Source organism: Typopeltis vanoorti, chromosome 4 (genome assembly GCF_054136105.1).
Source record: "Typopeltis vanoorti isolate ZY-2024b chromosome 4, IOZ_Tvanoo_1.0, whole genome shotgun sequence".
In the NCBI taxonomy this organism is placed as follows: domain Eukaryota; kingdom Metazoa; phylum Arthropoda; class Arachnida; order Uropygi; family Thelyphonidae; genus Typopeltis; species Typopeltis vanoorti.
The window spans coordinates 86,763,904-86,783,186 of record NC_143552.1 but is presented as its reverse complement, the minus strand read 5'-3'; the positions used below and the strand labels follow the sequence as shown (position 1 = coordinate 86,783,186).

At 35.3% G+C, this 19,283-nt stretch overlaps 1 protein-coding gene across 1 annotated transcript in view; it reads right to left on the bottom strand.

Annotated features, from left to right (window-relative positions):
• LOC150107476 (uncharacterized) overlaps positions 1-19,283 on the bottom strand; it is a 574,892-nt gene that overhangs the window by 154,899 nt on the left and 400,710 nt on the right. Inside the window, exon 18 of the mRNA XM_090392109.1 lies at positions 18,026-18,150. Coding sequence (XP_090248235.1) covers positions 18,026-18,150 — 125 coding nt within the window. The remainder of the gene's footprint in view (positions 1-18,025; positions 18,151-19,283) is intronic.

The following is a 19,283-nucleotide window of genomic DNA, read 5'->3' as shown; positions in this document are numbered from 1 at the left end:
TCGGCAGATTTGCTTATTTTTCAAGCCTGATAAATAAGCAAAATCTGCCAAAACGTTTTCCTTGTACTGTTTTTCAGTGTTTTCTGCCATGATGACTGCCACTGAGCAATTAGTCTGTAATCTGTATAGGGAACTGTCAAACAGTACTTGTAAAAAGTGTGAGATGATCTAGCAGAGCATCAGCAGACTCATTTCCCTTAATTCCAATGTGGCTGGGAATTCAGCACAACCAAACATCAAAATTCAGAGTCTTCATTTTTTTTACAACTGTTGTAAGACCTCACAAAGCAATCCACGTGGATTATACATAGGACAGGAAACAGCCTGTAAAGAACAAAATGAATCTGGATAAATTACACACTTTTGGTAGCAGTTTTCTTTTAAATGATTAAGTGTAAGCTGAATGGCATGAAGAAATCAGAGTAGACTTGAAGGTAGACAGATGATGGTGTATGAGTCTTATCTTTGATAAAGTGAGAGGTTGCAGGATGGAGATGGAGTGCAAACTTGCCATTGTGGAATGCTGTTATGCAGATAAGGTTGTCAATATTTATGCAATAGCTTCCATATCCTCTTTAACATACATACCAAAAGAATGAATAGCAGTCTGATGTGTGTGATATTGGATCTCCCAACATAAGAGAAAAGAGACTAGTCCAAGTAGGAGGACTTTATTTTTAGGCATAATTAAGAGACAAAGGTTCTCATCCAAGTGATGGTGAGGGGAGGGGGTCATTTGAGATTCAACATAAAGACTTTGAATGGGTAATGCACTAAAAGCACCGCCAGCTATTCGAATACCTTGACGACGAATAAGTCCAACCATCAGAGTGTGCTTTACCTTGCAGAACTGTAAACCTGGGAACCATAACCATAATTTGAACATACAAGTGAATGATAAATACAAAGCATGGAACATCAATCAGCACCCCATTCTATAAAAGATTAAGAGTGCAGAGAATATTCAATACTTTTTTGCACTTTTCCCAAAGGTTATGAATGTGTATAAAGAAAGTTAGCTTTCTATCAAAGATGAGTCCCAAAAACTTGGCTCTGGTACTACTGCAATAATAGTTTGTCCCATTCTTCAATCAGGATCAGGTTGGAGAGTGCATTTCCAGCAAAAATGTACACAGACTGTTTTTTCCTGAAGATAATCTGTGCCCCATGACAAAGAGCCCAGGAAGAAACACGATCAATTGCTTGTTGAAGTTTTCTTTCAATGAAACCTCATGTTACAGGAGTGACATCATTTGTGAAGTCATCAACATAAAGGCAATTGCTTACTGTGGGAGAAAACTGTTCACTAATTGAGTTCACTTTAATAGTGAAGAAGATCACACTTAAGAGAGAGAGCCATGAGGAACCCCCTCTCCTTGATGTTGACCGATATAACATTCATCCAATATAACAGAGCATGAGGTATATATGAAACATATATACCTCATGCTCTATCTTGATCTTTTTTGGCTGTTTGGCACTCTTGGTTCCACCAAGGCTTTAGTTAGGGTGGAAATCGGGTTGATGTTTCTGAGAAGTGCTGCATGGGCAATAAAATCTATGACATACTTCACTGCTTCACTTTACTTCACTTCGTCATTTGGCTGACTACTTCAGTATTAAATTTTGAAAGATGATGTGTTAATGTATTCTAGTCAGCCTGGTCCATTTCCACATGGGTCCGTGTAGGAGGATATGGTTCTTGTGAAGGCATAGTGCTACTAATGGGAAAATGATCACTTGCATTTCCTGGCAGAAAACAAAGAACAATGTCAACAATGCCAGCCTGGTTGGCCGAGTGGTTAGTGTATCGAGCCAAAAGGCTGCGGGTTCGAATCCCACTGTGGGCATGGATGTTTGTGATTGTCCGTGAAAGTACTAGTGGTGGAAGTCGGCAGTAGATGGCGTTAGTGTTAGATGATGAAGGTAGGTGGAGTAGTGAGAAGAAGAGTTGTAGAGTAGATGCTCTCCCTCGATGAGTCTTTGGACTCCCTGGAGGTGTGATATAATAATAATAATAAACACTTTGTATGGTAAACAAGTGACGTACATGTGTGCTAAAGGGTATTTCCCTAATATAAATTTGCTACTTATAACTACATATGTCATACAGACAGACGTAAATTTAATGAAGATAAAATTTGATTTTTAAGTCACACAGTGAAAAATATATGAAAAGAGAAAGGGTTACTACAAAATGTAGACTGTGTTAAATCGGAACCGTGTTGTATAAGTACTGCATTGAACGAGAGTTACTACAATTTGTAGAGTGCATTATATCAAAACTATGTTGTATAAATACTGCGTTATATGAGGGTTACTCGTACTATCTGGATATGTGAGCAGTGGGAGTATGAAAGTACAGAAGCTGCATTCAATAGCTGGGGAAAGTCACCATAAAGTACAACTGGTATTAGAACAGGAGATGTACATTTTTTTAACCCCATTTGATCCTTTAAAAATCAGATCCAGATTTATTAAATGATATCCCCCCCCCCAGTTTGCAAGTTGTCCTCTGCCTACAACCAGGCAAATCTAAGTTGTAGGTTAAGTTCAATGGTGAGCTGGAATTTTTATAGTGATGTATACACCACTGTGATAATGATTTTTTTTTTTCTTAGACTGTTAGAGAACAAAGGCTTAGAACAATGGTCAGGGATTTTGAGTGGAATGAGAAATGAAGGCCTTGCCTCTATCCCAGTTTTTTTTGTTATTCAGTTTGGATAGTTATTTAGATTTGAGAAAAGGAAACATAATCAAACCACAGAATGGATGATGCTCTATAGCAGTGATTTTCAACCGGTGTGCAGTGGCACATCGGTGTGTCACAAGAGGTCTTCAGGTGTGCCGCGAGATTTGTGAAAATAAATTAATTGAAAGAAATAATGTCGTAATTTGCGCATTTATTCCCTTGAAGCTCCCAACAAGAATAAGTAATTACTATTATTAATATCTTCTGTATGTATATCAATAAAAATTATGCCTATTTTTTACCAGATTGTCAAAAAAAATTAAAAGAATATATTTTAAGTGTGCTGCAGAATTTTAATAATTAGTCTAGGTGTGACATTTTATGAAAAAGCTTGAAAATCACTGCTCTATAATATGAAACCTTGGCTGATCTCCCAGTTTGACCATAATATGGTAAATTGCAAGAACAAGGAACCTTATAAACACCTGGAACAGAAAGGGGGAGATGATGATGATTTATAGTTTTTAATGGCACAAGTACAGCAATGGTCATACTGCACCTTATCAAAGGTTATAGTAATACACAAAGTAAGACAATCACAAACATCCAGGCTCACAATGGGATTCGAACCTGTGACTTGTTGGTTGGAGAGTGGATATGTTAACCACTTGGCCAACCAGGCTGGCCGAATTGAAGAAACTGACTTTCCTAATAAATTAAAGATGCCAAGAAATGATCCTTTTGGTTTAATCCTTTATCCAAGTGTAAACAAACAATGTTTTCACGTGAAGTATCTTCATGACTGAGCAAATCCCCATAAATCATCAACCTATCCTCATAAGTTGTAGTCCTTAGTCTTGCCATAATCTTGGACACTTCCCTCTAGATCATCTCCATTTCCTCTTCATCCACAAGAAACCCAGGTGACCAGATCTGTGACAGTAGTCAACATGGGAGGAGGGGGGGGGGATCTTACAAGATCTTATAAAGAGGTATAATAACCTGCTTGAAAAGAATTATTAACACCAAAGGAAAACTCACGTAAAATAATTTATTAGCATGACTTTTTCCCTTAGTATCATAGGCATCATCGGTACAAGATCACAAAATGGCAATTAAATATTAACAGACAATTCTAAAAAAGCCCCACTGAAGTAGTTAAGTACGATAACTAAAAAGATCAGTAAATTTCCTAACTCAGTTGGCAATTTTTTAGAATTTAGAATTGTTAGAATTTTTAGAATTGCCTGTTAATGTTTAATTGCCATTTTGATCTTGTACTGAAGATGATAACGACACTTGACAAAAATTCTACGTTAATAAAGTATTTTAGGTGAGCTTTCCTCTGGTGTTATAATTCTTTTCAATATGGCAACTCATGGTATGTCATTATTGAAGCAAATAGCCTACTTGTCTCTGTTCATCTGGATGTTCTTCAGCAACTAAGCAATCTGCTAAGCTGTTTTAGCCACTGTTTCAATCTGCCTTTTAAACTTTAGCTCCCTATCCAAAAACACCTCCAAATCCCTAGTTCATCAATTTCCTGGAGTACAGTTTCTATCGATATGGTAAACAGCTAGTAATCTTTTCATTCCCAAATGCATGATTTACACTTTGCAACATTATTATTATTATTATTATAATGGATGTCTCCACAGAGTCAGAAAACTCATTGCTGGAGACTATATTGACACACTAGCCATTAGTCACATAATACCTATCATACGTCTTAAACTCATTCAGAGACAAGCACTCACAACCACCTCTGGCAATGCATTCCACACATTCACCATCTTTCAAAGCAAAAAATCTAGTCCCAACAACCTTGTTAACCACACTCTTACACAATTTCCACGGATGGTTCCTCGTTTTCTCTCCCTTTCTTCATTGTACTGTAAAAAAGGAATCAGTGTCAATCCTATAAAACCCTTTAATAACTTATATGCTTCTATCTTATCTCCTCTCTTATGCCTCTCAGCTAGTTTTTGAAACCCTCAGACCTTCAATCTATCCTCACAGAAAACAATACACAGACCTGTCACAATCTTTGTAAATCACCTCTGGATCCTCTCAACCACTTCTTCATTACCAAGAAATCCAGGCAACCAGGTCTGTGAGCAACAGTCCCGGTGTGGCTTTATTCATGCCTTATAAAGTGGAACAATAACTTCCCTATCCCTGCTTGTTGATGTGTTCTTCAACAACCATGTAATTTGAAGTATTGATTTGGCCACCTCTGCAATATCTGCCATCTAAACTTCAGTTCTCAGTCTCCACATTCTAAATTGACATTAAACTGACATTCCCTCTCCTTTGCCCATATTGCCAGTCTATCTAAATCATCCTACAAAATGTTAACATCATCTTTACTCTATCCAATTTTGCATCATAGGAAAATAACAATAGTTCCTCTCAGATCCTTTTCTATATCATTAATGTACAAATTAAATACAGTAGTAGTAGTAGTAGTGGTGGTGCCCAAGAACAGATTACTGTGGCACACTACTAGTCGCAAGCTACTGGACACTACTCCTGAATAAACTACTGTCTGGTATCTCTTCATCAACTACCCTCTTATCCAATTCACCAATTATATCCATCCCCATGTTCTGCAATTATTGATTAGAATTCCATGTGATATCCTGTCAAAAGCCTTCGCAAAGTCCAGCAGTATCACTGTAAAATCATTATCTTTATCCAAATCAGCTGTCACTGTATTATAAAACAGCAAATTACTGAGGTACAACCCACCCCTTCACAAAACCATGTTGCACCCCCATTCCTATCTACCCGTTCCTGCATTTTGTTCTTAACCAATTTCTCCAATACCTTGATTATAACTCCTGATATACTAAATTCAGTCTTGTAGCCTCCTTTATGCAATGGAACAATTTTCCCTTCTTTTCACCCTGTTGGGACTAACCCAGAGCCAAGACTTAAATGAAACATCATCAAAGGCACTGTCAATTATAAGCTCTGTATTACTAAAATCTTGATATTTCTAGCCTGGCTCCCACTGATGAGACCTCAATAAAGGTTGAAACCGGTCTGGGAAGTGGCCCCTTGCCCTTAATACAAAGCATCATACATCTCCCCCAGGAGATGTGCTTTGCATTATGGGTAAATATTAAGATTAGTGATCAGAGCTTATTCTATTTTTACCATGCGTTACCTTGGTCTTGCACTACCTGCAGGGTCAGCTAGACTTGCATTATGTGCAGGTGCAAACTTGACTTATTTGTCTGTTTGCTTACTTGGGAAATGGAGTAAAACCAGGTTTAAAATAGCTTGGTATCTTTAACATTTATTATACCCAAGGTAAAATACTTTATACTCTTGGAGAACTAATCAGCAGAGTAGGAAATATTACCACACATAGAAATGTTATGGAAAAATCTTTTCAAAAGAGCAAAGCTAATGATAATGGTAATTTGGTAAAATATTTCAAACAGATATCTGCTAGATTTGTGGATTTGTGTTCAGGACATGGACTAGTTATTATTATCATCATATTCGAAGTTACAAAAATTTCCGATTAAATCATTAGTCTTATTATGAATGGTCCAGTTTGGGACACTACCCAACTGTTTGTGTTGGCATAGTTAAGTTAATCATTCATCTTGTTTTCAATTGCTGGTTTTCTCTAAAAGTCATATGGTAAACCAGTCATCTTCACTTTGTTTCTTCCTTTTATCTCCTTTAAGGTTCAGAACTAGATTTTTCTTTGTGTAATGAAAGCCTATGAAAAGTCAATAAAATCTCAACCTGATGTATCTTCTTCCCCCCCCCCCCCCCCCCAACAGATGCCCTATCATAACATAACAATTGATAACTTTAAAATGTTTTTCTTTCTATACAAGAAACTTCATAAATATCTGCTACTGAGTTTCAAAAATTCCCCTAATTTCTCTCTCAGCAGTATCATATAGCATTCTTCTCACTCGATGCATGAACTGCTGCTCGGTTTTCATTTTAGTCATGAAGCGAGAATAATGAGCTGCCATTACATGTTATTGTTATGCCACTTTACTTGAAAACAGTAAATCTCGCACAATTCAAACAAAACAAGTAAATTTTTCGTAATGCATTTAAATTAATTTATGGTTAAAATTTCCAATAAATAAATTTTATAATCAACAGATATATATATATATATATCTATTATTTAAAGTCCGTTAATTGTCCATTTCTCACAATAGAATTTTATTAACAAAAGAAACTGGTAATTATAAACACAAATTAAAACTGGCACAATTTAATTCAATACTGTAGTACATCTATAAGTCTTATTTTCCCAAGACATGAAGTTTAGTGTAACTAAATACTTCAACATTTTACAAAATTAAAAGGCTTTTTTAATACTGTTATTTAAAAAAAAAAAATTATCTTGTAATGAGAACTCAAAAACTGGAACATGTGACTGAGTACATTGTGGAAAGCAAGACTAGCTCTGCAGCAAGTGCCCCCTACTTTCTGGTTGTTTTCTTGAATTTTATTATTTGTCTTTACTATTAAATTATTTTTATACATAATTTATATAACTTTGCTCTCCATTATGAACAATAAATGATAGAAAACACAACTTTTAGTTATGATGAGCTGTGCTGTAGCATACATTTTATACCTACATTAAAGGAAAGCAAATGTCTGTATAACTACATGTAATATGTAGTGAGAATTAAAGAATGTATTACTTTCTTTTGTACTCATAACATTCAGTTTTCTAAAACCTCACCTATAACAATATTTATATAAAGTAGACTGATTTTTGATGAGTAAAATTTTTTTTTCTGGCTAGTAAATTTACAGGGGTGGTCCAAAAAGTTCTTGGTCTAACAATGAAAAAACAAATTTATTCAAAATTATTTTTATTTTTCAACATAATCTCCCTTAAGACTAATACATTTATTCCAGTGATGCTCCAGCACCATTATCCCGTCCCTGTAGTGGTTCTCAGTAAGAAAAATCTAAAAAATACCCCTCTACAGCTGCAATCACCTCTTGATTCGAAGAAAAACCCTGACCAGCGAGGAAGAGTTTTAGTTTTGGGAAGTGATAGAAGTCAGAGGAAGCCAAATATGGGGAATAGGATAGATGTTCCAACAATTCATAATGCAGATCCCTTAATTTTCCCATTGCCAAAACACCTTTGTGGGCAAGTGCATTGTCCTGATGAAAGATGATTTTTTTCTTCTGCAAACCAGGTCTTTTCTCACGAATTTTTTCATCTAGTCTGGTTAAAAGATCAGAATAATATTCCCTGGTTATTGTTTTATCCTTTTCAAGATAATTAATAAACAAAATGCCTTTAGCATCCCAAAACACCGATGCCATGACCTTTCCTGCTGATGGAACTGACTTTGTCTTCTTTGGCACTGAACAGCCATCTTCTATCTACTGTTTTGAATGCTGTTTGGATTCTGGTGTGTAATGGTGAATCCAATTACCATATATATTGGCGTATGGGAGGAGGCCTAAATTTTAGGCTATTTTTAGGTTTTAAGCTTATGTCGGTTGTATAAGCTGAACCAACAATTTCTTCATTCTTGTATTAATGCAATGTTGGTATTATTATATCCATTATTTTTATATGGGGTGCTTAAGGGTCAAATCTATATAACTGAGAGGAGACCTCCACATAGCCTTTAAAGGAATGCAGAGAACCGACCAGGGCTTCTGACCAATGACCAATCCTAACCTTCTCGTGGTGCACCCTGTTGGGTATCTACCTGGATACTGAACGAACGAGGATGGGCTGGCAATTTAGGATTTAGCTGACCAAATTGTATTTTTATTGCCTTAAACCAAACTACAAATTAAGATGGTACAACATGACAAAATTTCATGCTGGCTGGGGCATCCCCCAGTTGCATAAGGCCCCCCATTGTTTTTGCCAGGGAACCAGGGTGTACAGCAAGTCAGCTACTGGAACAAACCTGAAAACACACCCCAACTCAACATCACCAGAGTTAAAGATCAATACTATCAACATAAGAAGCCTGAATGGCAAAGAAATAGAGCTAGCTGAAGAATTAGTTAAGTACCAGATCGACATAATAGGGGTGACTGAAACAAAAAAGACAAAACCTGGTGAGATCCTTCTGAGCAATAAATACAAAATGTTATATTCAGGCAATGACAATCAAGGAAAAGAAGGAGTCGCCATAGTATTCAACACTAAATACGAAACTAATCTTCTTGAATGGCAGGCAGTTTCAAGTAGAGTGATGTGGCCAAATATCAAAATGGGGAACTGGACAATGAGACTTATTTGTGCCTGTGGTCCCACAGAAGGCTCTACTAAGGTAAAAGTGGAGGAATTTTTTTAGGCTCTAATGGCACAATGAAAAAGGAAAAGTTGGTCCTTGTTGGGGATCTAAATAGCAGAGTAGGAAGTGATTGTCAGACATACAAAAATATTTTGGGAAAATTTGGAGAAAAGAGCAAAGCTAATAATAATGGCAAATACCTGTTGGTTTTATGCTCAGGATGTGGACTGGTTATTACTAACACCATCTTCCAGCATAAAAATATGCACAAATTCACATGGAGAGATGAGACAAGGAATAAGAAAAATCCCATTGACTATGTTATTGTTGATAGTGATATTTTCTCCCTGGTGCAGAACACCAGAGTGTACAGAGGATTTGAAATTGGAAGCAATCACTATTTAGTCTTGAGCAAGATAAAATTGAATTTCATATCGAAAAGAATGATATGTGAGAAAGTTTTAAAGCGAATAAAATTTGATCAGCTCTCAGATGTGAACTATAGACTAAAATACACAAAGATTATTGAAGAAAAAAATGAAAGAGTTTGAGAACAACAAGAACCAAACCTTGGAGATTCAGTGGCAAACCTTGAAGAAAACCCTGATTTATTCAGCCAGAGAGGCATGTGGTGAGGTTGTCTGCAAGGATAGAAAAATCAGAACTTCATGCTGGACACAGGAAGTTAAAGAGGCAGTGAAGGAAAAGAAACCATATCAAAAGTTCCTGGCAAATAAGTCAGCTTGTGCTCTTAGAGAATACAGAGACAAATGTAAGAAAGCTAAACACTGTGTAAAACTAGCTAAACAAAAGTCATGGGAGGACTTTGGTAAGAACATAGAAAATACATATCAAGAAGGTAGTAAGATATACTGGAGGTTGTTGAAGAGGCTTAGAAATGGAGGAAAGAGTGCTGTAAAAGGAGTTAGAGATGATAAAGGTAACTTGAAAATGGGAGAAAAAGATATCCTTGAAGTATGGGGTAATTACTTCGAAAAATTGCTAAATGAAATAAGCAGTGATAGCACAGTGGTAAAAAACACTCAACAGTCATACAGTAAGGAACACATATCCATACTGGAAGTAGAAAAAGCCATCAAAGGCTTGAAATGTGGAAGGGCAGCAGGATGAGATGATATTCGACCAGAAATGCTGAAGTATGGTGGTATAAAAGTCTTACAGTGGCTGCACTGCATAGTTCAGAAAGCCTGGCCAGAGGGACGAATTCCTGATGATTGGAGTAGAGCTCTCATAGTACCCATATATATAAAGGAAAATAAAACTGAATGTGAGAATTACAGAGGTATTTCCCTACTGATGTTCCTGGCAAGATTTATGCAAGTACACTTGAGAAACAGTTGAGAAGAATTGTGGAAAAAAAGCTTGGTGAAGAACAAGCTGGATTCAGGCCAAATAGAGGCTGTCAGGATCAGATCTTCACTTTACAACAAATAGTTGAGAAAGCATGGGAATATAACAAAGATCTATATTTAAGTTTTATCGATCTAGAAAAGGCATATAAGAGAAAAGCTATTCAATACGCTACAGTTATATGGTGTAAATGGGGCATTATATCAAGCAATACTTAGTCTTTATTTGAGTTGTAAGTCAGCAGTTAGAATTGAAGAAAGTATAGGAAGATGGTTTAATGTTAAATCTAGTGTGAGACAAGGATGTATATTGTCTCCTCTGTTATTCATTATTTATATGGATCACATCATGAAGGAAAGTGGTACTAAACATGATATCAAAATTGGCAGTGGTAATGTCAGCTCTTTGCTTTATGCAGATGATGTTATACTTCTAAATATATCTGCTACAAGTCTGCAAGATTCTCTGACTAAATTGAATAACTGATATCACAGATATGGTATGAAGGTCAGCAATAAAAACAAAGACAATGAAAATAGGCAGAATCGTTGAAAATGTCAACTGCATTGTGAACGGAGAACCTGTGGAACAAGTAAAACATTTCAGCTACTTAGGCACGATTTTTAGTGAAGATGGTAAATTAAATATGGAAATAGACAACAATCAACAAAGCTGGTATGGTAGGAAGTCAATTGAAGAAGTTCATATGGAATAAGAGAGAAATTAGTCGGAAGACTAAATTAGCTGCATACAAGACAGTGTTCAAATTCAAACCAGTTTTAACTTATGGATCTGAGAGCTGGATCAGAAGGAAAACACTTGACCAAAGACTAGAGACCGCAGATATGAGAGTCCTGAGAAAGATTAGAGGCATGAATAGATGGCATCAATGGCAATATCATATTAAAAATGAGGATATTAGGAAAGAACTTGACATTGTCATCATCCAGGAATGCGTTAGCAGAGCTAATCTCAGGTGGTATGGTCACTTAAATATAATGGGCGAGGAAAGATTAGCAAAACAAGTGTTCTCTGCCAGGTTGGCAGGGAAAATATCCAGAGGAAGACCAAGATATAGGTGGATTGATACTGTACAAAGTGCCTTAGATAATAGAAATATAAGATCTGATAATGTTGGAGTCTTGACAAGTAACAGACTGATTTGGAGAAAACTGTAGATAGAAGTTAGTAATGATGTAAATTTTTCATGTAGTACTATCATGTCCTGTACACCCTGTGAGGGTACAAGGCAGGAATTTGATGATGATTATTTTATTTTTTTATCTATGCATATCCATTATTTTTTTCATATCATAGATTTAGTATTTCCATGAATTACCCTAATTAAAAGTGATTAGCCTGAATTTTAATTAATTATTAATTTTGCATTTTTTAAATTTTATAAATACTAAAATTGTTATCATTTAAAATCATGGAACCAGCAACAAAACGAAGAAAGTATGAAGCTGAATTTAAAATAAGGGTAATTGAAATGGCAAAGCAAACTAATAACTGTGTTGCTGCAAAAAAGTTTGACATAACCGAGAAGATGGTAAGAGAATGGAGGAAGAAAGAAAATATTTTAAAAAAATTGCGAAAGAAAAAATGTGTGATGAGAACGAGGATCACCTGATGGTTACAACTGAAAATCACGTTGCAGAATAGGTATTTGAACAAAGGCAGAATGGTTATCTTCAATGATCATTTTCAAATGTAAAACTAAACCTAAGATAAAATTTCCTTCAGGTGTTTTTGTACATTTTAACGAAAAAGGAATGAAGGATGAAAATGGTGTGAAATTATGGATAAATAATGTGTGGAACATGCGACCAGGTGGTATAATGAAGAAATGCAGTTTATTAGTATGGGATATGTTTCATATTCATTTAACTGAGAATACTAAAAGTCTTCTAGAAAAAAATAACACAAAAAATCGCTGCTATACCCGGTGGTTTAACTTCTGGATTGCAACCACTAGATGTCTGCTTGAACAAACCATTTAAAGATCACATGCGAGAAGAGTGGAATAATTGGATGTTGACTAGTGAAAATTTATTTACAAATGGTGGATCTATGACCACTGCATCACTTGATATGTTGTGCAATTTTGTGATCAAAGCATGGAAAAAGTAAAAGTGGAGACTGTAATAAAATCATTTAAAAAGTGTGGTATCTCTAATCTTATGGATGGTATGGAAGATGATCTGTTGTGGGACGCTGATGACGATGAAAACGAAATCAATTCACTCATTCGAACTGGGATCCATATGATGATCATTTAAACAATGAATCTGAAGAACTATTTTCAACAGATGATGAAGAAAATTAACATGATAATTGAGGTATAGTTTCTGGGAAAATTCCCATGCTACTCCTCTTAAACACTATTATTATAATAACGGCTATTATAGCCTGTTTTTTGTTTAGGAGTGTCCCTTATTTTAAATACATTGGCTATTATTACTCAAAAAAGGGGTGTATATATATTAGGGCATTATGGGTGAGTAAAAGGCAATTATAGCAGAATAAAAGAGGTGGAAAAATTTTGTACATACCTTGTTTTGATTCCAGGATGTCTTCCAATTTCATAATCCAGCTTAAGGTTGTTTATAAAGGGGGGGGAAAGGAGGAAGGGAGCGTGGGGGTGTGTGTTTTGATTGACCTAATTGTAGAGCCAGTGTAGGTAACGTCACAGTCTTTTTGACAAGTTTTTGAAACATATTCCCCAAATCGACAAGGCCATAATCACAAACAAGACAACGAAACAATGCTTAGAATATCCGAAACTATCGCCATGAAATACGATGAAAATTCAATCAACGTCCACCGCCCCTTCCTAATTTCTGAATGTTTTACGATCCAGAACTTACAAATTAAGCCATGCCTCCAGCCATTTAGCAACAACAAATGCCCTTATTTGGCAGATTCAATTTACGGTCTTGACATAGCCCTACACTCATTCCAAAAAGTCCCGATGATGGTCAGGTTAACCCCCCTCCCCTGCCCCAGTTTCCACATAAGTAAACCCTTCCCCTTCTCTCCCCCCCCCCCACAAAATGCGCCCCTAAACACAATAATATATATATATATATATTTATATATATATTATTAATACATAACCCGGGTTTCCAAATTTTTTTTCCCAAATCAAAACACCTCCCCCCCCCCCCCCCCCCTTTATAAACAACCTTAAGCAGGATCATGAAATTGGAAGACATCCTGGAATCAAAACAATGTATGTACAAAATTTTTCCACTTCTTTTATTCTGCTATAATTGCCTTCTATACTCACCCATAATGCCCTAAAATATATATATATACCCCTTTTTTGAGTAATAATAGCCAATGTATTTAAAATAAGGGACACTCTAAACAAAAACAGGCTATAATAGCCATTATTATAATAATGATAATTGAGGTTAATAATTATTATTTGTTTTATAAGACTTACATCTATTGTAATATTTTAAATAAATTTATGTAACAAAAAGTTAATCTGATCTGTTTATAAACACTGCCTATTTTCTTATATAACAATGCATTGTAACTACCTAAATGTTCATCCAAGAAATTAAGCTTCCCTTTTTTATAGTCGCCGTATAAGATGACCCATGATTTCGAGAGGGTTTTCTGTAGTATTTTGAGAGTCGTCTTATACACCAACATATATGGTAATTATTAAAACACTCCAAGCACTGTTCAGAGATTTTCATGCGAGTGTGTTTTTGATCTGCTGTGAGCAAGTGCAGCACCCAATTTGCGCAAAGCTTTTTCATTTGCAATTCTTCATGCAAAATATATCCTACACGTTCTTTTGAAATGCCTATAGTTTCGGCAAATTCACGCACTTTGACTCACCGGTCATCCGATATCATATTGTGGTGTAAAATTCGATGCAATAGGATTTTTTTTTCTTAACTTTGCATCGACTTTTACAGAGGTCACAAACATTGTATATAGAAGGATATTGTAATTTACCACTGACTGTGGATTTTTGTTATTAGGAATTTTGCATATAAGGTTTATATTAATTGTAGTTATAATAATTTTTGTGATTTGAAAAACCATGCAAAGGTAATTATTGAAATGGTAGGAATGTTAAACTGTGTATTTCAAAGGCAATGCCTTGGAAAGCAGCCCGGCATTTGAAGTGGTTCCAATTTTAGAGAAATGGCTAAGAAGCTTTGTTTGTAAAATGTAAAGTGCCTTCAATTATTTGAGCTTAACCTAATGCATGTCTCAAGGACAGTGCAACAACAGGCGGCGAACATCTAACGATCTCCCGCGTGTGGTGAAGATTGTTTTCGTGTGTTCTGTGTCACATCCCCTTTTGCGCAGGAACGTTAGGGGTTCTCAACCCTTAATCCAGGGACTGCAAGAGGAGGTATAAGAAAGGATCAAGAGGTATCCAGAGGCAGCAGATCCAATATGAAGCAGAATGCAGCAACGCAACGGCAGTATGCCGGTTTGCAGAGGCAGAAACAAGGAAGGAAGCTGGTATGTAGAAACGCAGAAGGAAACGCAGTCTCCTCTCGTAGTGTCTTGGGATCCAGCATCGTGGACACAGGTCCGTTGGTCGTCCGGAGAGAAGTAGGGAGATGTCTAAGGAGAAGTTGAACCGTAATATGCATCAAGCCCCGGGTTTGATTTAGTGCCATCGCATCTCTTCACGATGCGATGGCACTAAAGGAAAGAAACCTGCACGAATGTTGGAGCCCAGAACAGAAAAGCATTTAGTATCGGTGAGACATACTCCAAGCCCCAAAAATCTTCCAGGATGCAACGGCCCTAAAGAAAGGAAAGCCCACACGAATGTTAAGGCCCGGGATGGAAAAATAGCAAGTATCGGTATAAAAATGCATCAAGCCCCAAGAATTCTTCACGATGCGACGCCACTAAAGAAAAGAAGCCCGCATGAGTGTTGAGGCCCAGGACAGAAATAGAAGTCAGTGGAAACAGATAAGAGATGAAAGAGCCAGTTCAGATATATGTCTCAAGAGAAGCACTGTGAGTAAAACCTTTATGTGTATGTTTAACATTGCAGAAGATTGGCTGATATTCGGCGGGACATTTTAAAAGGTTAAATTGTGATTATATGTTCCAGACTAAGAAGCTAGAGAAAAACTGGTATAATTTAGATATGAGAAACTTGTTGATTGAAGTATATATATATATTGCATGAACAAATTAATATTGGAATGAGATTATAGATTGGTGTATGATAGTATTGCGGCATGTTTTTATGTATGTATAATGTATGAGATATTATAATTGGAAAAACTTTTATTGAGATTATATTGATCAAGTGTATATAATAAACAACTAAGTTATACCAACTAGTTTCACCAACTAAGTCTGTTGGCATCTTCAGGGTACATAACTGATGTAAGGCACTAAAAAGTAGAAAACTTTACAAACTAAAATCAACCGATTCCAATTATATTAAACAAAGAACAGAGTGCATACAATACATTCATAGAGCGTGGATGATATCACTTGTTGTTATTTAGGAACGTTCTATAGAACGTTCCTAAATAACAAATAATACCATAAAGGGGAATCTTGGTGGTGCAGTCGTAACATTAAATAAATTTTCTAAGGTTCCCAAGGTATCTTAAATTAGATAACCTGTAGTAACTTAAGTAAAAGAGTAGACAGAGTATAGAGTAATAAAGCAAGTAAAGTAAATAGAGTATAAAGAGAAAGTAAAGGTATATAAGAAATAAAGTAAAAGAAGATAAAGTAAGTAACAGCATAAAATATACAATGGGAATAAGAGACTTCAGTTTACAGTGCACTTGGTCAATGATTTCTGGTGTTCTCACACTTTTTGGATGTCCTTCACATGGATCACCTTCAAGGCTGGTACGGCCAGGTTTAAACTCGGTCAAAAATGAAGGAGAAGAGTGCCCATAAACTTTTATGAACGTTGAATGAATTTCTTTTGCCGTTAAACCTTATTTTACAAAGAATTTTATAACCGCACGATACTCAATTTTATCCTTTTCAAGGGATACAGACAACACTTTTGCTTCAGATAGCTGTATAAAACCAACTACTTGATAGAATGACTTGCAATTTCACATGGATGCTTATGACAAATGTACCAACTTAAAAAAAAAAAATCTTGCTGATAGTGTTGCCATCTATGGTCGAGGCCGAGAACTTTTCAGACCACCCTTGTAAGTTCTATTTCTGGAGTCCTAGTTATATGGTCTAAATGGGACATTATATCAAGCAATACTTAGGCTATGTTTGAGGGGTAAGTCAGTATTCAGAACTGAAGGAGGTATAGGAGGAAGGTAGCTTCATGCCAAATCAGGTGTGAGGCAAGAGTACATGCTATTACCACTGCTATTCATCATCTATATGAATCACATTGTGAGGGGGAAATAGTATTAAACCTGATATCAAAATTGAAGATGTTAATCTCAGCTCTTTACATCATGCAGATGATGTTATACTTTTAAATAAATCCAGTAAATCTTCAGCAATCTCTGACTAAATTGAATAACTGCTGTGACAAATTTGGTATGGAAATGTCAGCCATTTCTCCTATCCTGGCAGTCATCTCTCAGAGTTACTGCATCTACTGGAGGTATTTGCACTGAATCAGCTGGAGGCTTCATTGAAAATGTTAACAATGATTTCAAGGGTAAAGAAGTTTGAAGTTTAGCTTCCAAATAAAAGAAGATGACATTGTTGTTAAGCATACCGGAGTTCCACTGAAAGCTATAATGTTATCCCTCACACTGGATAACATTATATCTTTCATGCATTTCTACTCTACCTGGACTCAAGTCATCCGATATCATTAATAGTGCTTACCCACCCCTCCTCTTTTCTCCTATCTCTTCTGTCGTTCCTAAAAATATTATACCCTTTACACTTGATTCCAGATACAATGTCTGACTCTGATAGCCAGGTTTCACTAATGCCAACAAGCTTAGGCTACAAAATATTCAATGAAGCAATGAACTTTGGTCCTGATGCTCCAGGTTCTGTTAAACAACTTTCTCTTTTCCTTCCCCAATACAGAAGAATAAAGAAATTATCAAAAACACTTAAAAAATGTACAAGACATTGTTCAACCAACAACCAACAGATGTAAGAGTTCTGAGGAAAATTAGAAGTCAACAGGTGACATCAATAGAATCATAATAAAATGAAGGATGTTAGAAAAGAACCTGAGTACTGAAGAATGTGTGAGGCTAACTAATCTAAGGTGGCATGGTTTGGGCCATGATGGCAAAAAAAGAACCACAGGACATGACAGGTGGCATGATTTACTAAGTAGTCTTAGAGGACCAAAATTAAAGATCTAACAATACTGGAAACCTGACAAATAGCAGATTAATTTAGAAGAAAACCACTGATGTGAAGCTAGTAATAATGTAAACTTAACTGTGTAATATCATAGTAGCATAATATCCTGAACATTCTTTGAGTGATATATATCAGAAATAATGCTATAATGAGATAAGGAGCTCATAATAATATATTAAAAAGTATTACATTTAGGAATTCCACAAACTTGCAGATATTTATTATATATGACAAGTTTGTTAAAGATGAAAACATATTCACACATTCTATTTAGATGTCATTTTCTATAAATGACTTACAGTTTTATTTTACAATTCATGACATAAGCTAGCAAATAAAGAAAATTCTAAAGAAGACTAGTACATACCCACTGCTTCTGTTTTGTTTCCTCAATTGCAATTGTTTTTTCAAAATTAGAATGATGCTGAACTTCTTCCAGACTCTGTTTTTTATCTGCTTCCAGACTAGCACGCATTTCCATTTGAATTAAATCTAAAAACAATACACGAACATTACTAGAAATAAAAATCAGATAAAGAAATTCTTTACATAATATAATTTTTTAAGAAATTTTTGCTGTAAATACTTGGCTGGAAGATAACAATGAAATTCATTTGCATTTTGCAATACGAGAGCAGATTTACATATATCGTATATGTATACATATTACGTATATACATATATCGTATACATATTACGTATATGCATATATCGTATACATATTACGTATATACATATATCGTATACATATTACGTATATATATATATATATATATATATATGGTGGGGTGGTCCGAATATACCGAATAAGGACTCGTGGACCAACAGGGCCATAAGGGGCAATCATCTTAATTGTAAGGGAAGCGGCACTCCCATGGACCCATAGCTGGAATGAAAGAAATTTTAAAATAGCAGTAATCACTGAAACAAAAAAGAAATTAAAAGGAACTATGAGAACTGAAAATTTTAATGTGATATACAGTGGAGTCGACAGTGACCAAAGAACACAAGCAGGAGTCATGATTTGGATTCATAACTCCCTTTCAAAACAGTTAAAACATTATAAATTATGGAATGAAAGAATAATAGAAGTTAGAATAAAAATAGATAGAGGCTATTTAACAATAATTGGTTTATATGCCACAGAAGAAGGAAGAGAACAGGATAATATTGATTTTTATAATCAGCTACAAAACATATATAATAAAATAAATAAAAATGACTACATAATTTTAGTAGGAGACTTAAATGCAAGAATTGGAAACACGAAAATTAATAATAATATAGGAATACATGGAGAACACACTCTAAACAGAAATGGTAAAAAATTGATTGACTTTGTAGTTTATAATAACCTAAAAATAATGAATTCCTTCTATAAACATAAAGACATACATAAATATACTTGGGCAGCAAGAGGATGGAAATCAATATTAGATTACTTCATATGTAATATGAAGTAGTCTTCAATGAAAAGACATCAAACTTTTCACTAGATGTTAGAGTTCACAGAGGATATGAAATAAGCAGTGACCACTTCCTTGTTAAAATAAAATTAAGATTACCACCTAAATGGCTACAAGTAACAAGAACAGAAAGAAAAATTGAAACATTTGTTTATAAAA